General features: G+C 36.6%; 7 protein-coding genes and 1 long non-coding RNA gene across 9 annotated transcripts; 4 read left to right on the forward strand and 4 right to left on the reverse strand.

The window, feature by feature from the left end:
* Positions 1-1,421: 1,421 nt before the first annotated feature.
* LOC127245364 (transcription factor HHO3-like) lies at positions 1,422-2,833 on the reverse strand. Its single transcript, XM_051266196.1, has 5 exons — positions 2,725-2,833; positions 2,364-2,650; positions 2,017-2,230; positions 1,819-1,895; positions 1,422-1,658 (listed from the first exon to the last, which is right to left on the reverse strand). The coding sequence occupies exons 1-5, from the start codon at positions 2,831-2,833 to the stop codon at positions 1,422-1,424; spliced, it is 924 nt and encodes a 307-aa protein (XP_051122153.1).
* Positions 2,834-3,453: 620 nt separating this feature from the next.
* On the forward strand, positions 3,454-4,893 carry LOC127245366 (transcription factor HHO3-like). Its single transcript, XM_051266197.1, has 5 exons — positions 3,454-3,562; positions 3,636-3,922; positions 4,051-4,264; positions 4,369-4,445; positions 4,633-4,893. Exons 1-5 carry the CDS (start codon positions 3,454-3,456, stop codon positions 4,891-4,893), a joined length of 948 nt encoding a protein of 315 aa, XP_051122154.1.
* A 4,150-nt stretch (positions 4,894-9,043) lies between these two features.
* On the forward strand, positions 9,044-12,212 carry LOC127245393 (uncharacterized). Of its 2 annotated transcripts, none has more exons than XM_051266229.1 (14): positions 9,044-9,339; positions 9,523-9,675; positions 9,760-9,858; positions 10,080-10,181; positions 10,314-10,457; positions 10,645-10,739; positions 10,822-10,951; positions 11,047-11,151; positions 11,227-11,333; positions 11,404-11,455; positions 11,538-11,627; positions 11,702-11,786; positions 11,862-11,926; positions 12,017-12,212. In XM_051266229.1, the coding sequence occupies exons 1-14, from the start codon at positions 9,244-9,246 to the stop codon at positions 12,116-12,118; spliced, it is 1,425 nt and encodes a 474-aa protein (XP_051122186.1). In that variant the 5' UTR covers positions 9,044-9,243; the 3' UTR covers positions 12,119-12,212. The 2 variants fall into 2 exon arrangements, with proteins under 2 accessions (XP_051122186.1, XP_051122187.1); XM_051266230.1 differs by having other exon boundaries at positions 9,045-9,339; positions 9,540-9,675.
* LOC127245392 (LEAF RUST 10 DISEASE-RESISTANCE LOCUS RECEPTOR-LIKE PROTEIN KINASE-like 1.5) lies at positions 12,016-14,375 on the reverse strand. Its single transcript, XM_051266227.1, has one exon. The coding sequence runs from the start codon at positions 14,259-14,261 to the stop codon at positions 12,384-12,386; it is 1,878 nt and encodes a 625-aa protein (XP_051122184.1). The 5' UTR covers positions 14,262-14,375; the 3' UTR covers positions 12,016-12,383.
* A 2,200-nt stretch (positions 14,376-16,575) lies between these two features.
* LOC127245288 (uncharacterized) lies at positions 16,576-18,094 on the forward strand. The gene is made up of 3 exons (XM_051266076.1): positions 16,576-17,236; positions 17,392-17,683; positions 17,779-18,094. Exons 1-3 carry the CDS (start codon positions 16,709-16,711, stop codon positions 17,814-17,816), a joined length of 858 nt encoding a protein of 285 aa, XP_051122033.1. The 5' UTR covers positions 16,576-16,708; the 3' UTR covers positions 17,817-18,094.
* A 6-nt stretch (positions 18,095-18,100) lies between these two features.
* Positions 18,101-19,671, reverse strand: LOC127245290 (uncharacterized). Its single transcript, XR_007837425.1, has 2 exons — positions 19,102-19,671; positions 18,101-18,882 (listed from the first exon to the last, which is right to left on the reverse strand). It is a non-coding gene; the product is annotated as an uncharacterized LOC127245290 (long non-coding RNA).
* A 226-nt stretch (positions 19,672-19,897) lies between these two features.
* On the forward strand, positions 19,898-21,857 carry LOC127245287 (uncharacterized). Its single transcript, XM_051266074.1, has 2 exons — positions 19,898-20,557; positions 21,160-21,857. The coding sequence occupies exons 1-2, from the start codon at positions 20,058-20,060 to the stop codon at positions 21,605-21,607; spliced, it is 948 nt and encodes a 315-aa protein (XP_051122031.1). The 5' UTR covers positions 19,898-20,057; the 3' UTR covers positions 21,608-21,857.
* Positions 21,858-22,097: 240 nt separating this feature from the next.
* Positions 22,098-23,164, reverse strand: LOC127245289 (thioredoxin H2-like). The gene is made up of 3 exons (XM_051266077.1): positions 22,797-23,164; positions 22,583-22,705; positions 22,098-22,475 (listed from the first exon to the last, which is right to left on the reverse strand). Exons 1-3 carry the CDS (start codon positions 22,950-22,952, stop codon positions 22,344-22,346), a joined length of 411 nt encoding a protein of 136 aa, XP_051122034.1. The 5' UTR covers positions 22,953-23,164; the 3' UTR covers positions 22,098-22,343.
* Between the last annotated feature and the right edge of the window lie 666 nt (positions 23,165-23,830).

The following is a 23,830-nucleotide window of genomic DNA, read 5'->3' on the forward strand; positions in this document are numbered from 1 at the left end:
TTCGCCCCTCTTTTAAATCACATTGACGGCGTTAAATTTTACCATCATCAGACCGTTATGCCATTGTGGTTCTCTCTCTTCTGTTCTTTCTTTATCTCTTCTTTTCTTCTCCGCAACCTCTTTCTTCCATTTCTTTTCTTCCTCAAATTCTTCTTCACACATCTTCTTCCTCAATTTTTCTCTTCTTCTTCTCCAATTATTTTTCACTCTTCTTCCGTTCTTTCTTTTTCATTTCATTCTTTTCTATTCTCCCCAACTTCTTTGCTCCATCTTTTTTTTTTTTTTTCCCAAATTCTTCTTCACACATTTTTTTCTTCAATTTTTTTTTCTTTTTCTTCATCTCCAATTATTCTTTGAAAAATGAAGAATTGGAAAAGAATAAAAATAGAAAGAAGATGATGAGCAGAAGCGGCTGGAGTAGGGAAGAAGAAATGAAAAAAAAGAAAGAGAAAAAGAAGAGAAGGAAAAGAAGAAAAGGAGGAAGAAGGGCTGAATACCAGTTTTTAGTTTTTTTCCAGTTTTTTTTTTTCTTTTTCTATTGTTTTTTTCTTCTTTATTTTTTCTCTTCAATTCTTCCGTACGCCGTTGCAACCAGAAGCACGTTTTTCTTTCTTCTTTCTCTATCTCTTTTTCCCCAATTTTTTTTTTTTTCTCCCTAATTCTTCCGTACCCCATTTCTTTCTTTTTTCGTAGATTGATTTCAAATCTTGATGTCAAATTGATTTCTTAAATTTTTGGGTTTGCTATTTCTGGGTTTTGTAAAACATAAGAAGAAATATTTCTGGGTTTGGTAAAATAGAAGAAGATCCATGTCCGGTCGATTAATTGTGATAAATTTGAAATCGGTGTCGAATTTGGTTGTATTTAACGGATTTTAAATAAAAAAAAATGAATTGAGAGTAAATTCTGAAAGTATGGATAACAATAAGAAAGAAGAAGAATAAGGAAGAAGAAAGAACGACGGGAGAAGAAGACATAAATATATCACTTTATGGACAAAAAATTGCATTTCAAACTCGTGGTATACAAGGGCATTTTTTGCAACTTTTTACAAACCACGAGTAAATTTTTTTGAATTTTAGGATTACGGGTATTTTCAGCGGTAAACCATATGGGATTTTATTATTGTTTTATTTTTTTAAATAGTTAAGTAAATTAAAAAAAATACGTTTTAATAACAATAATTTAATTTAATTTAAAAATTATAAACTACAAATTTTAAAATATAATGAAAATGTATAATTATATTTTAAAAGAAAAATAAATTAAATAATAAAAAAAGGACAAAATTAAGCAGAATTTTGAAAAATGTATATACCTACATACAACATACGAGACAAAAATCTACTGCTCTCCTCGTGTTTGATATGGATGTGTTTATTATTATTATTTTGTTAATGAATACTTTCGGCAATTCCCAGTTATAGGGTTGGTATGGAGGAATGCTCGCCGGCGCCGCTGCCTCTGTCGCCAGAATTAGTCGACTTGGTTTCTTGTTTCGAAGAAGTCGATGCCTCCGGGATAGTAAAGGAACTGCAGCAATGGGGGCATACAATTGCTTTAGAGGTGGTGGTGGTGGCGGCGGCGGCGGCGGCGGCGGTAGCCATTGCAGTGCGGTGAATGGAAGGTTTCGATTTTTTTATACGCAGTCGATATTTCTGTAATAAATAAATTCCTAAAAAATTAGTAGGCTAATGGAGAGTAGAAATCCCAAAATTAATAATATCCAACAACATTTTGAAGAAGGTGATACAAGAATCTGTTAGAAATCTTGGGAAAAAAAAATGAGATTATCTTATTCATCCTCAAAATATATACCTGCAAATGGCTTCCAACCTGTTGGATGGTGACTTCATTGACATTCATTATTTTCCAAATCTGTTTAGGCGTAGCCGCTGGAATCGACATGCCATTAGTAATTAAGATAATTATTTTTCTGTGAATAAATACATTTGATCTTATTCTATATATACATATATATATACAAACATTTATACGTGTATTTAATATTTATACCTTCTGAGCCACCAAGTTGCTGAATGGCTTCCAAGAATTTGTTGTGCATCTCCGGCGACCAAAGCCGCCGGGTTTTTCTCGCAGGCAACTGCCCCTCTGATCCTGATCCCTTCTCGTCAGCGCCACCGTTCTCCCCCACGGAACTGGTGGATGCACCGCCACTGCCGCCGTTTATCTTCTTCGCCTCCAAGACTGCAACTCTTTCCGGCGAACCCTAAATCCCCAAAGTTGAAAAGAAAAGAAAAGAAAAGATGAGATCAATTCTTTTTAATTTATCAAATCTACTAAACCCCAGATTGGCAATCAATTAATTAAATAACAATCTTAATTAGGGTTTTGGAGGGTACCTGTAGATCGGGTTGGCCTTGATTCCAAAGCTGCACAGATCTAAGCCAGTCTGCTTTCTTGCCAATATTCTGGTTGATATTTGTATCATCATTTCTTGGCTTCTTGGAATCATCATGTTCTTCATCCTCCGAATCCGAACCACAAACAGCTCTCTTGATAGCGATGAACTCCTCCAGAACTGGCGCATCCCTACACTTCTGCTGCCACTTGCACTCCACCAGCTGTTTTAAGAAATTTTGCTCAGTTGGCGTCCCAGACAGCTGCTGCAGCTTGCATGCCTCAATTGCTGCCCAACACCAAAATTATTAAAACACAAAAAATTATATATATATATTATATATTCTGGTAGTCGACCCTTACCCTGCGTGAGGAGTTCGAGAGAAAAAGGGAGCGCGCTTTCACAATCTTGAATCTTGCTACGCTCCGCTTCTAGGGCTTTCACATAATCCTCACACTTCTTCTTCTTCATTCTCTCAATCTGATCGACCAACGATTACTGCTGCCGTTGATCGTTGTAAAGAATTCCTAATGCTAACAAAGATCGGAATCTGGAGATGGGTTGGGGACCAGACGTAAATGGGGGGAGAAATTAAAGCTCCAGTTTCGTCCAACAATGGAAAAGATACCCAGGAGAAAAATGGGAATAAAAGGATCCGAGAAGAATCATCCGATCGATAATAAAGCTTGGCTGCCAAGAAAATACATCCAACTCTCTCTTAACACACACATACATATACATATAGCTGAAAATTTATAGCAATGCCCTTCAAGTTCGCTCAGGCTTAATTTACCACGCTATAAATTTTCAGCTATATATATATATATATGTATGTGTGTGTTAAGAGAGAGTTGGATGTATTTTCTTGGCAGCCAAGCTTTATTATCGATCGGATGATTCTTCTCGGATCCTTTTATTCCCATTTTTCTCCTGGGTATCTTTTCCATTGTTGGACGAAACTGGAGCTTTAATTTCTCCCCCCATTTACGTCTGGTCCCCAACCCATCTCCAGATTCCGATCTTTGTTAGCATTAGGAATTCTTTACAACGATCAACGGCAGCAGTAATCGTTGGTCGATCAGATTGAGAGAATGAAGAAGAAGAAGTGTGAGGATTATGTGAAAGCCCTAGAAGCGGAGCGTAGCAAGATTCAAGATTGTGAAAGTGAGCTCTCTTTTTCTCTCGAACTCCTCACGCAGGGTAAGGGTCGACTACCAGAATATATAATATATATATAATTTTTTTGTGTTTTAATAATTTTGGTGTTGGGCAGCAATTGAGGCATGCAAGCTGCAGCAGCTGTCTGGGACGACAGCTGAGCACAATTTATTAAAACAGCTGGTGGACTGTAATTGGGAGCAGAAGTGTCGGGATGCGCCTGTTCTGGAGGAGTTCATCGCTATCAAGAGAGCTGTTTGTGGTTCGGATTCGGAGGATGAAGAACATGATGATTCCAAGAAGCCAAGAAATGATGATACAAATATCAGCCAGAATATTGGCAAGAAAGCAGACTGGCTTAGATCTGTGCAGCTTTGGAATCAAGGCCAACCCGATCCACAGGTACCCTCCAAAACCCTAATTAAGATTGTTCTTTAATTAATTGATTGCCAATCTGGGGTTTAGTAGATTTGATGAATTATAAAGAAGTGATCTGATTTTTTCTTTTCTTTTCAACTTTGGGGATTTAGGGTTCGCCCAAAAGAGTTACAGTCTTGGAGGCGAAGAAGATAAACGGCGGCAGTGGTGGTGCATCCACCAGTTCCGCGGCGGAGAGCGGCAGCGCTGACAAGAAGGGATCAGGAAAAGAGGGGCAGTTGCATGCGAGAAAAGTCCGGCGGCGTTGGTCGCCGGAGATGCACAACAAATTCTTGCAAGCCATTCAGCAACTAGGTGGCTCAGAAGGTATAAATATTAAATACATGTATATATGTATATGTACAATAAGATTAATTAATTTATTCATAGAAAAATAATTATCTTAATTAATAATGGCATGTCGATTCCAGCAGCTACGCCTACACAGAATAGGAAAATAATGAATGTCTATGGACTCACCCACGATGAGGTTAAAAGCCATTTGCAGGTATATATATATATATGGCTTCTTATAATTTCATCATCTTCTTCAAAATGTTGTTGGATATAATTGATTTTGCGATTTCTGTAATGTAACACAAGATTGTCCTAATCCGAATCCCATCCTAGCTGCTGTAACCAAAATATTTCTACACTCTATTAGCCTACTAATTTTAGGGATTTATTTATTACAGCATTATCGACTGCAAACAAGAAGAAGAAGACCGAACCCTTCCATTCACTGCACTGCAATGGCTACCGCCGCCGGCACCACCACCACCACATCTGCTCAGGAAACCGCCGCCGCCACCACCACCACCACCACCTACACATCTGCAGTTCCTTTATCTATCCCGGAGGCATCGACTTCTTCGAAACAAGAAACCAAGTTGACTAATTCTGGCGACAGAGGAAGCAGCGGCGCCGGCGAGCATTCCTTCACACCAATCCTGTAACTGGAAACTGTCGAAAGTATTCATTAACAAATACTCTTCCTTTCGTCTCAACTAAATTGTTTCCGGAGTGTTAAGTATTATGTAATTAGTAAGCAATAAAATCATATAAAAATAATGATAGATTTAATAAAAATAATTATATATTAAAATTAACATGATTAAATAGTTTAATTAAAATAAAAATATATATAAACTATCAATTTTAAATTGTAATAAAAAATAGAAGAATAGAACAAATTAAATGCAAACACGAGCAGAGCATATGTTGATTTTGTGTTCGTGTATGTTGTGACAGGTTTTTGCCTCCCATCTTTTATACATATATATATATATATATCTAGATAATTTTGAGATTATTTTTTTTTTTAAATTTTTATTTTACAATTTTTTAGTTTTTACTATCGATTTAAAACTATAAAAATAGTAATAAATAATCAAAACTATAAAATTATAAATATAGTAAAACAAATACTTTACTACACAATAAATGACAAAATATCTGCAATATATATACATAATATTAGTAAATAATCAAAACAACAAAATCAAAAAGATGAAATTATTTGTAGATAGTTAAAACACTAAATCAATATTGTAAAATACAAGAAAGTAAATAATTATTTATAGAACAAATGACATATTGGATATCTGAAAAATATATATTTAAAAAATCATATCAAATTATTATTTATGTACATAGAAAGTATAAATAAATATTCAATATCATTCATAATCTATCAAAGTGAAATAGAAACACACTTTGCACATTTTATTTTTCAAATTAGTAAAAAGATAATTTCTTTCAACTTCAAATAACATATTAGGAAATAATAAAAATACCGATTTAAACTCGTAAAACTATTAATAGGTAATTAAAACCTCAAATCAAACTATAAAATTAAATGTAGATGATCAAAATAGTAAATCAAAACTGTGAAATTATAAATTACAATAAAATAAAAGAATTATTTGCTAAACAAATGACCTGTAGAATATATGTTGCACACAAAGAAAAAAAACATGAAGTTAATTAAGTGAGATAGAAACTTCAATTTGCTAGATTCATAAATAAATTTGTTTCAATTTCAAATAGTAGATTGGTAAATAATAAAAATAGTAATATAAAACTGTTGTCGCATAAAATATTTTTTGGTGGTTTGTCGGATGAAGCCTACCGAAAATCAGGTGATTTTTTCGACTTCCTCAAAAAAGGATTTGGAACCGTATTCCCAAAAATAATAAATCAAAGAATAGAGAAAATTTGACAAAGATAAAAGAGAAAAAAAAAAAAAAAAAAGGTTCGAATGGAGCCTGCAGAAAATTGGGTGAGATCTTCGGTTTCCTCCAAAAAGAATCCGAAACGGTATTATCAAATATAATCAATCAAGTACAGCAAAAAATAGACAAAGATAAAAAAAAAAAAAAAAAATCAAGAACAGCAAAAAAATGGACAAAGATTTAAAAAAAAAAAAAAAAAAATTAAAAGAAGGTAGCTAGAAAATAAAGAAAGCACAACCAAAAAATAAAGGAAAGCAAAACAAGAAAAAAAAAAATGAATAAAATTAAAATTTGAAAGTTAAGTAATTTTGGGCATGCATCTATCCCTCTCATAAACCACATAATATATATATTAAATCTCACGGAATCTAACTAACTAGTTAGATATTATTTTATTTGGAATAACAAAAACTATAAAAATATTAGTAAACAATTGAATTATTAAATCAAAATTATAAAATTATTAGTAGATAATTAAAATAACAAATCACAACCGCAAAATTGAAAAATTAAAAAATATACATGTTGATAAAAAAAAAAAATACATATTTAAAATTGTAAATGCATTAATAAATAATCAAAATATTAAATCAAAACAGTAGACCTAAAATATCAATCCAAAACTATGAAATGAAAAAATACAACAAAATAAAAAATATATAAAATAATTGACAAATATCTGCAAAATATTTTAAAAAATACTAGTAAATGATCAAAATTGTAATAAGTACTTTCACCGTATACATTTCAAAAAATAATATCTTCTCCCGTTATCATGTAAAAAATAATTAAGAAAATATATTCCTAAAAAGAAATATTTAAATATTATTCAAAATTATTTAAAAATTATAATATGATAAAATATATATATAACACAAAATAATAAAAAAAATCTATAATATAAGATTTATTTCATCCGTCCCTTAACGATCTATCAATTTTTTAATTTTGATCCGTCTCATAACAAAGTATTAATTTTTCTTTTTAGTAATTGTATCATCTACCCAACGTTACAAATACATTTATAGTTTACAATATATTGCACAAATGTCTTTACTTTTATATCATACAATACTAATAAGGTTAGTTAGTCTTTTTACTTTTATTTCTACTACATTCCAATATAATACTAATATTTCTAAAACTTTGTGTAAAAAGCAAATAAATATATAAATATGAGACGAAAGAAGTATATAATTTTCTCAACAAATTAATACTCCCTCTGTCCCAAACACCCTGCAACATTTTCTTTTTGGTATGTCTCAAACACCCTGCAACATTTCCAAAATAGGAAATAATTAATTATACTTAATCTCTACCTCACACTTTATCCCCTCACACCATCCAAATAAAAAAATAAAATATATATTTTTCTCTCCATCACATCACCTAATTTCTAAATTATCTTACTTAATATTACCCACCTAAAAACTCGTGTTAAAAGCAAATTTAGCACATTGTTTGAGTATATAATGCATCGCAGATATGAGATATATTAATTTATTTATTTGTAATATTAAAATAATTTATAATATTTTTATTTTTTATTAGATAGTTATATATATATATATACTAACTTATTTCATAAATAAATAAATTTCAGTATAATTTTTCCACAAAACATATTTTAAAAATGTAAAAAAAAAAACAAAACTGTAAATAAATTTTTATAAATATATAGTTAACAATATTTACCCAAATATTATAAAATAATTATAATTATAAAAAACAAAATATCTATGTATTTTTTTATGAGACAGAATTAAATTATTTATTTAAATTAGAACACTAAACTAAAATGGAAATTTTGTTTTGAAAATATATTTTTAATTATTTTTTTAAAATAAGTAGATAATTATTTATTTTAATTTTTGTATTACGGATTTAATAAATAAGTAAAAAGAGATTTAAATGCACTAATTATATTTATAATCACTAAAATATCAACAACAATATTATTTGAATTTATTTGTCTCACATAATGCAATTTTTTTTTTAAAATATAATTATACATTTTAATCACATTTTAAATTTTATAATTTATAAATTTTTTATTTAATTAAATTATTTAATCATCTTAATCTTAATATATAATTATTTTTATTATATTATAATTATTTATTAATATATTTTTTAATTAATTACTAATTATAAAATACCTAAACCCTCTACCCAATTAAAATGGACAAATTAATTAGGTAGATGAGCTATAATATTTCACTATATATTGATAAAAAAAAAATCCAATCACCTTACAAGAATATACAAAAATGATAAAAAAAAAAAAAATACATGTATAAATAAAGATATGATATTTTTTTCACTTCCAAAATCAAGAATATGAGGAACGATGATGATAAAAAAAAATAATAATAATAAAAATAATAAAAATAAAAATGCAAACTCAATCACCATTCAATCTAACCATAAAAAAAATAAAAAAAAAATAAAATTAATATTTAAAAAATAAACCTAAAACATTTGTCGGGTTCTATACATTTCTCAACACATTCAATAAAAAATTTCACGATTGGATTGAAAATGCAATGAATTACGAACAGTTTTTGAAACGTGATTGACTTGTTGCCAAACCTGCTATGTATTAGGCAAAAATCTCATTATAATTTTTATTGTGGTTGATTTTAGCTCGATTATTTAATTTAAAATTTAAGTATATATAAATTTACGAAACTTTAATTTTATCCATACTTTAATTAACCTATTTAATAACTTTAATTTTAATTCTAAATTATTCTTATTATATCATAATTACTTTTTTCTAACACTAACTCTAAAAATTCCGTTGCCAGCCAAACTGAACAAATTATTTACTATATATAAATCCCATATATAAATTGTAAAGATAGATGAGACAAAGGGCATGGCCGATTGCAAATCTGATATGAACAGGTAGAGGCGACAAAAGGGCCCCTAAGGATCAGGCTAGATTGCCGAACCTATATTCTCGAACGATTCTGCAGCTGCCAGGTGGGTCTTCTCGTTGCCTGTTAGAAGTAAATCACTTTGGGAAGGAAGAAAGGAAGAAAGAAAGAAAAAAACCCTCTGTTTGCGATGGCGGAGAAGATGGTGAAATCGGACCGATGGGGTTATCAAGTGAGGACTACCTCGGATCGTTGCATATCTTCCATCGATTCTTACTATCACCAGGTAACTTTTCGGGCTCGTCTTCGTTTTGGGGGTTTGGGGTTTCCGAAGAATAATTGAAATGTTCTTGTAATATTAATTTGACTTTGCTAACTGTGGTTTCTGATTTTAATTAATTGCTAGGAATTAATAAACGCGTTTATCTTCTTCTTCTTGTTCTTTTTCTGAATTTGTTTGTGATTTGAGGTTCTGAGTTATGGAAGGAATAGATCAGTTATTCTGGAAGCACCAAAAAGTGATCCACAGTGTGTTCTGGGCAACATTTTGGCTGCCCATTTCCTATCCTCTTCTGATTCTTCTCGTGCTCAGCTTCTCGTCGACGCTGCCAAGTCTCGTCTGGTATGCTTAATTTTGATTGTTCATACCATTTTGGTGTTCTGAAATTCATTCTATCCTGTTTTTTGGTATTCCTTTTGAGAGCAGGAATACGCTACTTCATACGAGAAGGCAGTCTTCGAGGCTGTTATGTGCCTAATTTCTCCCGACGGAGATTACGACGCCGCCGTCGAGCTGCATTCGAAGGTGATGATGTGATCTTGATTTAATGTGAATCATCCATATGTGTATATCTATCTATAATGTTTTCTGAAAGATTGAAGTGTTTTAATGTTATAATCGTTCGCAAGAGCTGCATTCGAAGGTTATATTTTGATTCTTGTTTACTTGTGAATTATAATGTGTTTGATGATAGCTATTAGTCGAGAATGGATTGTTCTTAATTTCTTGAATTGTTCTTATTGCAGCTTTTAAGCGATTTTCCTAAAGATCTTGTATCGTTGAAGAGAGCTCAAGTGCTATGCTTTTATTTGGGCCAGCCGGATGCATCTTTGAAGCTCGTCGAACAGGTATATCCCTTCTTGCTGAAGGATATCGATGGCGCATTAATTAGTACTACTATTTTCAAGAAACTCATGTATCATTTTAGTTGTTCTATTCGTGATTCATAAAACTAATACCATACTGTATATAACCAACAGTCGCTACCAACAAATGAGCACGAGGAATATATATATGGCATGCTTGCATTTCCGTTACTCGAGCTTGGTCGGATGGAAGAAGCAGAAAAAGCTGGGAAAAGGGGCTATGAGATCAGAAGGGACGATGCTTGGTCGCACCACGCTGTGAGTTTGACTTGGTTTATTAGTCGACTTCTAATAATTTCAAAATCTGTCTTGACGAATTAGTGACATTGCATCAGGTTTCGGAATTTCATTACTAACTGTTCTTGTATTTTAAATTTTATATCATAGATGGATTCTTTTATGTGTTTGTTTGTTTTATCCTAAAGAAAAAAGATTCTCTATACAGCTTTGCCATGTTTATCAGTACGAGTGTCGTTTCAAAAAAGCAGTCGAGTTCATGGGCGATTGTGCGAGCTCATGGGGTTCATTGTCGTCTTTCATGTACGTAGTACACATTCGCAGCATAGTATCTGATTACGCCGCCAAATTTATGTTATATCTGACGGGGAGAATTCTTGATTAGGCTTACGCACAACTGGTGGCACGTCGCGCTATGCTATTTGGAAGGCGCTGCTCCTCTGGAAAAAGTGCGAGAAATTTACGACGATTGCATATGGAAAGAGCTGCAAAGAAGTGATGCAATGCCGCCAGAGGTATATTATTGAACACGTTCTCTTGAAACAGCTGTTTTGTTGTTTTTTTCAAAACTATTCGTCATATGTTCTTTTAAGCACGTGTATGTGTGTAGGTGTACTTAAATGCGATTGGTTTATTGTTGCGCGTGTATGTTCGCGGCGGGGAAGAAATTTTCGAGGACCGTTTAGCGAATGTAGCTAAATGCGTCGCAGATGAAGTGAGTGGCAGCATTGTTCTTGTTTTTGCGCTGTCTATAAGTTGGATTTAAGTTGTCGTTAAATTGTGAGTTCAGGCCGTATGGTTTCTCGAATGGCATCTCGATATCTTGATACTGTGGGCCTTATCGGCTGCGGGAGAATTTGAAAAGGCAGAAGATATACTTAAGGGCTTAAAATCGAGGTTCGTTAATCTTCCCGCATCTCCTCAAGTGTTCTAGAATTCATCCCAACGCTCGTTTCTTTTGCTGTAGGATTTCGTCGATGACAAAGAAGAGACAACAGTTGATGCAGAGAGGACTTTCGGTTTGTTTCTAACGTGTTTTATTATTCAATCACTGTCGAGATTTTCCTCAGACGTTTTAGTAACAAACAACCCATATTCTAGCTTGCAGAAGCGATTCATATGTTTGGTAAGGGTGACGACCAAGAGGCGTTAGAACATTTTGGGCACGAATTTGATGCCATCGACTATAAGGTATAACGACTAATCGGTTGGTCGATTTATTTACATTCCGGGTTGAATAATCGGAACGTGCTCTGTCTTGCTAGATGATTGGGGCATCCGATGAGCAACTCGACGTGTTTACTGAAGTTCATATCCTCTTGCTGCTGAATACCGGAGAATCTTCGAGAGGTATTCCCTGAACTTTGCGCCGATATTTTTGGTATTTTTCGATTTTGCAACTGTGAGTTTTGCCGGCAATTGCAGCTATTCAAGCTATCGAAAAACAGATGAAGAAGCGGGAAGGAGCGCCATTCTTATGGCATCTTTTGGTAATCATTTCATCTACAATGTTCGTAAAAAATGTATACATTTATACCTTAGCTTCTTCGAAGAGTAAGATGTGTTGAAATGTCGCGTAGGAAAAGGCATATGCGAGTTCAGGACAAAGAGACGAAGCTGCGCGATGCGGAGAGAAGGCGAGGGCCCTCGAAACTGCGTATTTCACTAAGGTAAATATGTAAACAAACGCGATCTTGTAATAATGTTCGACTATGTATATCAGCACACGCTGTAATGAAAACTTTGTCGTTGAGCAATAATGACGGTTCCTTGTTACTAAGTTCTTCCTTTTACTAAGTTCGACCGAAAATTTATCGGTTGTGCGAGTCTACTTAAAGAAAAAGCATCAAACTTTCCATTTCGAACTAAAAAAGGGCAAAAGCATTTTGACATCTTTTAACGTTAGATTCACCTAAACATAAATACACCTGAGCCGGGAATTCTTGATCAAACGCCGTCGGGAACGACAACATTGCTCGAATTCGAGCTCCGCAAAACGCTGCCGGTGCTGCTCCGGCAGCCCTTTATCCTCCGAAGCTCGGCTACGACGTCCCTAGCATTCGGCCGGTCATCTTTATCGGCTGCAAGGCACTGAAATGCAAGCTCTGCAACAGCGCAAACTCCTTCCATGGCTTCCCGATCGACGGAAAAAACTGGGTCGACGACCTGGTGCAATAGCCCCGTCTGGATCCTCGGCACCACCATGTCCACCAGCGTTATTTCCCGTTTCTCGCGGTTCTGATCGACGGCTCTCATTCCGGTCATCAATTCCAGCAGGACAACTCCGAAGCTGTATACATCGCTCTTTTCGTTCAACATGAATGACCGGTAGTAGTCGGGATCTAAGTATCCCGGCGTGCCCTGTGGCCCTGTCCAGACGCCGTCGGAAGTGTTCTTCGATGATAGCGGCGATTCGGAGCATATCAGAAGCCTCGACAGCCCAAAATCGCCGAGCTTAACTCTCATGTCTTTTTCGACGAAAATGTTTGAGGAAGTTATGTCTCTGTGAACTACAGGGGGTACTAACGAGAAGTGAAGGTACTCAATGGCCATGGCAGTTTGCAGAGCAATGTCGACCCTGGTTTTCCAGGTTAGAGCTCCTTTTCTGTGATTTCCATGGAGGTGATCGGCGAGAGTGCCGTTGGGGACGTAGTCGTACACCAGGAGGAGGCCTCTTGGATCGCTGCAATAGCCATGGAGCTTGACCAGATTTGGATGGTTGATGGAGGACAGTATCAGGATCTCGTTGCAGAATGATTTTTTGGAGAATCCTTTCTCTGCGCCGGCGGCGGCGGAATTGTGCTTCCGGAGGTGTTTCACGGCGACTAATCGGCCGTCGTGGAGATGACCTAAATATACAGAGCCAAATCCGCCGTCCCCAATTTTGCGCTTCAAATCGAAGTGGTTTGTGGAGGCGGCTAATTCTTCGTAGGTGAACACGGCGGCGGCGGAGCGGTGGCGGCGGAGGAATATGGCGGTCGGATCTTCCTCCGTTGGGGTTTTCCGTTTGGAGCGGAAAACGACGACGCTGGAGACGAGAGCGATTAGGAAGAAGACGAAGAAGACGGTTATGAACAAAATTGCGATTCGATTGGGGCTTTTCTGGCGGATTGGAGGTTTGGATGTGAAGCAGACGAATGGCTTTTCAAGGTCTGAGGAATTGAATCCGCAGACGCCATTGACGGCCTGGCAAGATTTGCAGCTGGAGAAATAGCGGTCTTCTTCTTCCCACTCAACTTCAAAACCTAATTTCAAAATGGCGTCCAGATCTCCGAGAACGTCGCGCTGGCAAATAGACTGGTCGTCGTCGCGGCGGCGCGTGGCGGCGCACTCGCGGATAAGATGCGTGGGGGTATTAATTAGGTTACATTCCCAGGAGCACCGCCGGCAGTCGGGGAGATTCGGCGGCGGGCATGGCCGGAGAGCTGAGAGACGGGAGCAGGAAGAATCGGAGATGCGAAATTTCGTGCCGGAGAAGGAGATGGATCCGTTGAGGTAGGAGATGGTGGAGCTCGGAGTACAGTTCCGGTGCGGCGGCGGGGGCGGCGCCACCGCCGCCGGGGAGAGGGTGAGGGAGGTGGAGTTTGGTTCGTACTGAAGGACGGAGAATAAGTGTTCTCCGATGGAAATAGCGGCGCGTGAGGATGGGAGGCAGTGGATTTGGAAGGAGGGGTGGCCGCAGCCGGGGAGGGAGGAGAACGGGAACGGCGGCGGAGAATCGAACGGCGGGCACCCCGCCGGCGGCGATGAGCAGCTGTGAGACGATACGACGGCGGGGAAAAGCGCCGCCAGTAAAATGAGGACGGCGGAGGACGGCGGAGACATGGCGGAGTCAAAATTGGGAAAATTTGGTCATCGATGAATATCTGTAAGATCTAAAATGTGGTCTGTGTTCTTTTTCTAAATTATTAAATATTACAAAAAGCTAAAATAAAAATATTACACAAAGGCTGGTTTTTTGGTGACCCACTAACAAAATTCTTGGGCGCACCTGGGACTCGAGGGCCTGAAAAGAGTCTTCCCACTTCGTTACAAAACGCGGGAGCTACGCACCTGGATCTCTCACGAATCACTGTGAATGGAGGAAAATGTGGGGTGACTCACGTGAAGGGAGTGGGGTGGTCAAGAGTGACTACAAAATAGGATTATTGGAATTTAAAAAAGGTTCAAAATAAACTTGACATTATTATAGCTTTGATTAACACGGCCGTGTTGTGATTCTTGAATTTGTATTTTTACAATCAATCAATCAATTAATCATTTCATATTGCAATGTTATTATATATTTCTAAATAAAAATGATGATGGGGTTACAATTTACATCGACCCATATTAGATTAGATTACATCAAATATGAAATGATATTTAACATTGAAATATGAACTCCATTTACACCTTGCCCTCACGTCACGTAATAATTCATTCAGTATGCTTCGAATTTGTCAAAAGGTCAATGTCAAAATACTCAGCATTGAATTCCTTGCCTACCCTTATTTCACATTTATACTTATATTGTTTTACCAAATTTTTTTAAAATTTTATTATTTTAATTATGCAACTCTCGAAAAAATATATATATTTTATATTATTTTAATATCAAATTTAAATCAATTTTTTTCAAACTCAACCTTAACAAACGGACCCTACCCTAATATGTTCATTTCTTTATTTTGTATTGTGTCTGAATTAATATTCTATCGAGTATTGATTCATTATATATTCCAAACAATTGTTAGCGATTGTATTAATAAATATAGACCAATAATGTAAATGTAAGAATTGGACACAATTCTGTTACACATTTCACTCTAATGGAAATAAACTATATACCCATTCCCTCCACAAAGTATATATTCATATATGAACTAAACATGAATTTTAATAAATATAATATTATATTAATTAATTGATTGTGATATAAAATAAAAATATTTTAAAAAATAAATAAGTGAGCTAATGAAATGAATTTTTTAGATGAATGGAATATATGGAGGTCGTTGTCATATTTATAAATAAATTAAATTGTTGAAAATATAAATTAAAAAATATATAAAAAGTATTTATTACTCCCTCCGTCCCAAATATTTAGCAATATTTTTTTTATATACCTCGAACACTCTGCAATATTTCTAAAATATAAAATAATTAATTATACTTAATCTTTACCTCACGTTTTATCCCATCACATCATTCAAATAAAAAAATAAAATATATATTTTTCTCTCCATTATATCAGTTAATTTCTAAATTGTCATACTTAATACTATCCATTTAAAAACTTATACCAAAAATAAATATTATACCTTATTTGAGACGAAAGACAATATTAATGTATTTTTTTTATAAAAATATATATATATAAATTTAAAGGACAAATAAAGTAAATGATTTATATATAATTTTGCCGTGAGTGAACACGTTTGAAGAGTCAACCGAGTGGTCCAACGCTGCTGCTACTTCTCATTAATTATTGATTGTAATTTTTAATGTCCTATTTATTTATTTGTAGCCATGTTGCATACGTCACTTCACTTTTTCAATATGTATATATTTTGAATTTTATTTAATATATTCCCATTTATATCATTACAGAATCATAGGGTGAAATATCATTTGGCCCATGCTAATTCAAAGAGTCAAGACATACGTGCATATATAATTTAATTTATAAAATTAAAATTATCTATATAATTTATACATTTAAAAAATTATCTATATATAATTCGCAATTACATTTTCAAAAAATTAAAATATAACATAACATATATTGACACATAATACATTATATATATATATATAACCTCCCAAATATGCCAAATCTTATCCCTTAAGTAAACAGTCAATTGTATGCCGAATCGGACTTATCATCCAACTGGATTTACCCACGTGGCATCCCAAACAGAAACTGGCGTATTTATGAAGCTAATCTACCACTCTATGGATTTCAACGCCAGACACAATACACACCATTCATGAAATGAACCCAAGGAAAACGAACGATGTAGATCATTTCAGGAGTAAAGATCCAGGAGTTCCCAATACCACGACGCGTTTGGGAGATACACCCCACTTGTCCCAGTCTTCCGTGCATGGCTGGATTCATCATTCATGGCGTCTCCATCTTCACTGACGAGTTTCCTCTCTGCTTCCATTCATCTATATATATATATATTTCGTGTTGATTCTTCTTAATTATCTGTTTCAAACTCCATTGATTCCTGTAATTTCGAAAAGCCCTTTGATTTTGATTTCTAAAACCCTAATTTCCGGCGATGGATTTGTTCCAGAAAGCGAAAGCCGTCCGCCTGAAGAGCGTTCACGACAAGTACTTGACGGCGGACGAAGACGAGGAGTCCGTCGTCCAGGATCGGGAAGGAACCTCCAAATCCGCCATATGGACCGTCGAATTCGTGGAGAACGCCGACAACATCATTCGCCTCAAGAGCTGCTACGGCAAGTACCTGACGGCGTCAAACCAGCCGTTCCTCCTCGGGATGACCGGCCGGAAAGTTCTGCAGACGCTCCCGAAGCGTCTAGACAGCTCCGTCGAGTGGGAGCCGGTCCGTCAAAACGGCGCCGTTAAGCTGAAGACGAGGTACGGGCAGTTCCTGCGGGCTAACGGCGGTTTGCCGCCGTGGAGGAACTCTGTTACTCACGATATTCCTCACCGGACGGCGACGCAGGAGTGGGTGTTGTGGGAGTTACACGTGGTGGACATCGTCGTCGGGAATCAAGCGCCGCCGCCGCCAACGGTGGCGGGGAGCAATTCTCGAAAATCTTTGAGCTTCAATCGACAAGAGGTAAAAACACAAAAAATTGAAAAGTTAATCGAATCTTTAAAGTTAACGGGATATTCAAAGCAGAAGATTTTAAAACTTTTTAATACAGAGCATTCATTGATTGCTTTCGAATTTCTGATTACATGAATTTGGTGCAAATGCAATAAAATCTGCAGTCAAGAGATTCCTACATTAGCTCCCCACCGAAGAGCAACGATGGAAGGTTGGTTTACTTCAAAATCACCGACGAAAACGGCGAAATCGACGACAGCTTCGGCGAGTTCTGCATTACATTCAAGGGCAGTGAAGTGGACAAGTTGAAGAGTTCTCTAGAAGATGAATTAGGCGTTGAGGGCATTACCGTATGCGCGCGAAGTCCGTTGGACGGGAGGCTCTATCCTCTCCTTTTACAGCTTCCTCCGAATAACGCGACAATGCACGTCGTCGTGGCGCTGCCATCATCGCAAGGTGAGCTGCAGTTTCATCCTTAATTGTTTATTTGATTGATCCGATGATCGATGAAAGAAATCCATAGCTCACACATGATGTTCTTGTTGTTTCAGTTAATGATGATGTAAGGAATTTGGGAGTCTTGCAATAATTTTGTTCGACAAACTGCAGATGCCGAATTGGCGTGATGGATAGGTTTGATCGATTTGTGAGTAAGGTATTTGAAGGAGATATGCATAAGCATTTGTAGATTATGTATTTATATATTCATATGATAGGAAGGTGCAACATATACACATAAGTCATGTAGTTTTCTTGTTTGGCTGTTGCAGAGTATTGTATTTTTTTTTTTCAATTTTTTCATATATGGAGTTTGAAGCATACTGATGAATCGATTACATTGATTGAATAAAGTATGGTTTGTGTTCACGTTCCTAGTTGAGAACGGATTTTGTATTAGAGAATCAAGTAACTTTGATACAAGTGCTAAATATTATTACCATCAAAAGAACATAAAGACTAGATCTTTACCAGAAATCCATACAAGAACACTGCCCATTCTTGAAACAATGGAACCGGAGGCGATCTCTCATGACGATCTCCAAATCGAAAACTTTTGAGACTAACTTTGAAAAACTGTGGCAATCTTTGCAGACGCTCAGATTCTTGAATACATGAATAGTATCACTCTGTTTCGTGCTCAACAAACTGCAGGCGATGGCGAATCTTCTCGCTGACTGCGCCTTACCGTCAGCTTCACCATCGAAGGGCACTTGTGGGAAGTTGGGAGCATACCCTTCCACATTCAGTTTCTTTTCGATTATATCCAAGAACTGATAAATCTCGTTAGTCTGTTGATGAGTTGTGTCCCCTGCAAAAAAATTAATGGATGACGCCATTGATTTCGGACTGAACTACAGCCAGGTTCTTTCGACACGCCATTCTCAGCAGCCGATTAACCAACCCAACGTCATGAAGGACATATACTCCGCAGTTATTAGTGCCTTGGGTTATTATCTTTCTCGCCATTTCCTCAGCTCAAGTCCATGCTGCACAAGGGCATTGATAATCGCATTCCATGATACCAGGCTTCTGTCAGGCATTTTATCGAACACTTTCCGAGCACCCGCAGGAGGCATAGAAATGAATCAAACTGTTGTTCGCGTACACATCAGCGCCAAATCCACGCTTCAAAAACTGGGCATGCGCTTGCTACCCTTCAATCAGAGAAAATAAGTAAGCACAAGCTTTCAGCACAAACGGGAATGTTAATGTATGCTTATCAGGAAGGAGCAAATTCTCTTCTTCCAGGAGACTTCGAAAAAGTGGAAAAGCCTAGCTTTTCATATCCTTTCTATGAGCATAGCCTCTGATCAAAGTATTGTACATAAAACGTATTAGGGTTAGAAATTTGGCTAAATATTGTCTCAGCATACCGCACGTCTTGCAACGACGAAAAATGGATTAATCTACTGTACAGATAAAACGTATCCACAGAGTCCTCAATCGCCGAACCACTGCGGAGGATTTGCGCATGGATTTGCTTCACATGAGGTATCGCAACGCCAGGCGATTGAGGCAACACATGGAGAAGACGGCGATGACTGTCGCGGCGTGGATGGAATCCGATCTAACGACTTAAAAACCGTATGCACTTAATGGGCCCACACAGGGCTCAAGTAGCCCAATAAGGAGATAGAGCCCACTGGGCTGGCCAACAGTATGGCCCAATTATTTGTTAAAAAGGTAAAAACTGTTTGAGACAAAAAAAGCTACGAACAGCAATTAATTACGAGTTGGCAAATCGTTAATAAAAGACATTACATAACCAACGACTCCAGAAAAAAATATCTTCAAATTTCAAGGTATTAATGGGCCCGGAAGGCCTATCTCCAAATGGGCCATCAATATCACATTTATTATATTGGGCCCATAATGAGAACAGAACAGTCCCCACACGATATTAACTCGTTAGAAGTAACTGGGAATGGGCCCAACTTTATCCACAGGTCCAATTTGCAGAATGTCAGACGACGCCGTTTTGTTGTCGGTACGACGTCGTATCCGATTCGCTGTTACGCGCTTCTCTGCACGTTGGTGGTCGCGTGGAGTGAAGTGATCTTCATCGTCCCCCACACCTGTCATTTCAACTACCTCCTTTAAAATATCGCCGCTTCCGCGTACCATTAGCACGATATCCGCCGGAGAATCCAACGTTGACGGCCGACGTAGTCGTCGGGACTCGATTCACTTGTCGTGTCTTTTTTTTTTTTTTTGTGGAATTTTGTAGGTGTGGCGTGTGTGTATATATATATATGCTGGTTTGTACTGTCGTTTGGCAATTTTGTTTGAATTGAATTGAGGGTAGGGTGAGGGGTGTGTGTGGGAGAAAATGGGGGTTGATTACTACAACATATTGAAGGTTTCGAGGAATGCGACGGAGGAGGATTTGAAGAAGTCGTACAAGAGGCTGGCGATGAAGTGGCATCCGGATAAGAATGCGGTGAACACTAAGGAGGCGGAGGCGAAATTCAAGCAGATAAGTGAGGCGTATGATGTGTTGAGTGATTTGGAGAAGAGACAGATCTATGATTTGTACGGGGAAGAAGGGCTCAAGTCTGGGTTGTATCCGCCCCCGAATATGAAGGAGAGAGATGTTGGAGGAGGCCGGGGGTTTAGATTTAGTCCGAGGGATGCTGAGGATATCTTTGAGGAGTTTTTTGGTGGATTTGATATTGACAGGGAAAAAAGTACTGGCGGCGGCCGCGGCGGTGGTCTGAAACTGAAGAAGGCGGAGGCCATGGAGAGTAAGTTGCCGTGTAGCCTGGAGGAGCTGTACAAAGGCACCAGAAGAAAGATGAAGATATCAAGAATTGTTCTGGATGATTCTGGGTATACACATTGAGCTCTCTCTCTCTCTCTTTTTTCCCCAATTATTAGTTATTGTTATTATTATTATTTTTTTTTTTACTTTGTTAGCTTTAATATATGAATGGAGGGGTGTGTGTTGATTTATTATACTTGATTTGCATATATGATTAGGTACTTGCTCTTAGTTTAATAGACGCTTGAAACAGACTATGATGGAACAGGTTGATATGGAACATTGTGATTGAAACAAGCTTCATTTCAAGGGCGAAGTTAAAAATCTTGATTTAGCTTTCTCTCTCTATTTCTTGAATTTTCCTACTTTTCATTTAGTTATTGAACCAAGAGGACATATATGGCTCTGCGTTTTTTATTCATGAGTGAGAAGCACTCTTGATTGATCCCTGTGATTTTAGTGTTCTTAGTGATGCTTTTTCTTGAAGTTTTCCTGTGTGATGATTATCGACCACATAGGTTGAGAGTACCGAGTAAAAGATTATTGTTGGTAGTTGTATTCTCTTTGTTTTCCTGCAGATCTGCTTTGTGTTCTGCGATCATGGCTAAGCTTTGTTTCTATTCTATTATTCATTATTCAGCTTGTATTGACATGCCAACACTTATTGCAGCAAGCCTTGCACTGTTGAAGAGATCTTGTCAATTCATATCAAACCAGGGTGGAAAAAGGGTACTAAGATCACTTTTCCGGAGAAAGGCAACCATGAAGCTGATACTTCCCCTGGGGACCTCATCTTTGTTGTCGATGAAAAACCCCATCGGATTTTTAAGCGGGATGGCAATGATCTAATCATCAACCAGAGAATCTCCCTCCTGGATGCACTCACCGGGAAGACTCTCAACATAACAACATTGGATGGACGAGATCTACCTCTTACACTCTCAGATGTAATCAAACCTGGCCAGGAAGTGGTGATTGAAAATGAAGGAATGCCAATATCTAAAGAACCTGGTAAAAATGGAAACTTGAGAATCAAGTTTGACATCAAGTTTCCTTCAAGGCTTACTGCAGATCAAAAATCTGATTTGAGAAGGGTCTTTGGCAGATCAGCCCAGTAATGATCGGTTCAGCTGAATGATTGGGATTGGCTACCCTCTGTAGTTTTGAAAATGCAACCAAGTGTACATATTTGCCTTCAGACCGTAAAGGATCTTGTGCATAGTAGGAGAAATAGATCCAGGTTTTTCGTTTGCAGACTTTTAGCAATGTTTTATTCCAGCACAAGAGATATTGCAGCTGTAAGACAATAGTGTTTTTAGCCAACTGTAAAATACAATAATCTCTATGGTTGTGATTCCTGTTTATTTCTGTGTGCTGATGTTCGAAGACATTCATATTGTGTTACTTCATTATCTGAATATGCTTATTCACATCTGAACTTAGTTCTTTTATTGAATCGCCGCTCTTCCCTTTTAGTCTCGTGCAGACTTCTTTAGTTCCTTCTATTTGAAATTTTGATAATTTCATCTGTTTTAGCAATGTACTTTCTTTAACTGAAAAAAAGTATGGTTACTTATTTCGGCAGCATTAAAACGAGAAAATATATCATTTATGTGAATACTAATAATGTTGGCATTGAAGGTGTGAGGCATGGCTTTTCTTCGGAACATTCTACAATGGCAATGACAAGAATGGGGAACAGCTGCAATCTACAATCTTATTCTCAAGAAATTCATCACGCCCTGGGCGAACAAGGTATGTCTGGCTACTCGTAATCTATTGAATCTTTTTATTGATGTTGTTGAATTAACAAAAACCAAAAGCCCCTCTTGGAGTCGAAGGTATGAATGCATCTTAGAACCTATGTTTCTCAATCTTCTTCCTCAGTTCATCCTTCTTAGCTCCCACAACCTTATCCACTTCTTTCCCTTTCTTGATGAGTTTGAAAGTCGGCATCACCTCCACTCCAAACTCCTCTGCGATACCCTGTTTCATATCATACATTCCTCATTTCGTCTAATATTATTATCAGTACTGTAAAACTGTTTTTTTAACTATTCCTTTATGCGCAAATCAGGTGCATTCATTCATACATGTAGCTCGTCGACATCAATCTTGATGAAGTCCACATCTGTATATTTCTCAGCAAACTCGTTGACTGCAGGTTGGATGAGCTGACAAGGGCCGCACCAGGAAGCCGTAAAGTCAATCACCATCTTTTCCAGAGAACAAACGTTAGAGAAGACACAACACAAACAAGGTACGAGCAACTAACATAAATTGGAAAAATGAAACTTGCAGATTTACCAATTTTGAAGTTTGCTTGGAGGCTTCATAAAGGTGCTTCCATCTTGCCGATGAGCGGACTGCAATAACTCCACCTTTCCTCGTTGGTGATTGTGCATTAATCGAGTTGGATGGTAATGTTTCAGCCTCGTAAAGAGTTGAACCATTTGCTCCCATTTTTCTTCGATGAAGCTTATTTCCTTTTTCCTTTATTATGTTCTTTGTCTTCCTTTGGAATTTATCTTTTTGTGGTGGGATAAGACTTGGTCGAAATGCTATCGCGCTTTTTATACTGCTTCAAAGATGAATCTTTTGTGCCTTCTCTATTAATGCTTTCTAGAATATGTTCTTATTGGGACAACCTTCCTATGCCCGGGGCAGCCATTAAAATAGGCAAAATGATCTTGTGCTCTTTAGTCATATATTAGTGAAGAGTTAATCATCATCGTCATCATCTGCTGAACATTTTATCACAGAATTTGATCACAGTAGCCAATATTCTTGCAGTTGAATCCTGGAATTTGGTTTCCATTTTCAATTAAAGAGAAAGGCATCAAAACAGCTATGTGGCAATCCTTAGTGCAGGACAGAAGATTTGAAAGTGAAAGATGCATGAAAACATGGTAATATGACATATCAAACTTGTACTAGAATTCCTCAGCATCCTGGTATTTCGAACAACTAGATTTACATTTGACTGAGTTCTGCTTGGCTACTATATTAAGTTTGTTATGTTATGTTATATGATCGAAGACTGGCCATTATGTGCTCTAAAAAGGTATATCTTGTCGACATGAATAGTTTTATCGATATTTTAAAATTCGGGGTATTGCAAAACCAATGTCCCATTTTTTGAGCTACTCTTTATAAAGTAGATGGTTAAGGATGATGTATTTTGCAAGTGGCAACTTGTGGTGGACCTAAATAACATTAATAGGTCTAAATTCAGCTATGGATTCAAAGCCCAATATACTTCTTTAGGACCTAAAATCACTTGGACTCAAGAAAATATCACACAAAATTATAAGTGATTTCTAATGTGATTCAATCATACC

The sequence above is a fragment of the Andrographis paniculata genome, unplaced genomic scaffold, assembly GCF_009805555.1.
Source record: "Andrographis paniculata isolate CXL003 unplaced genomic scaffold, ASM980555v1 Contig22END, whole genome shotgun sequence".
NCBI lineage: Eukaryota > Viridiplantae > Streptophyta > Magnoliopsida > Lamiales > Acanthaceae > Andrographis > Andrographis paniculata.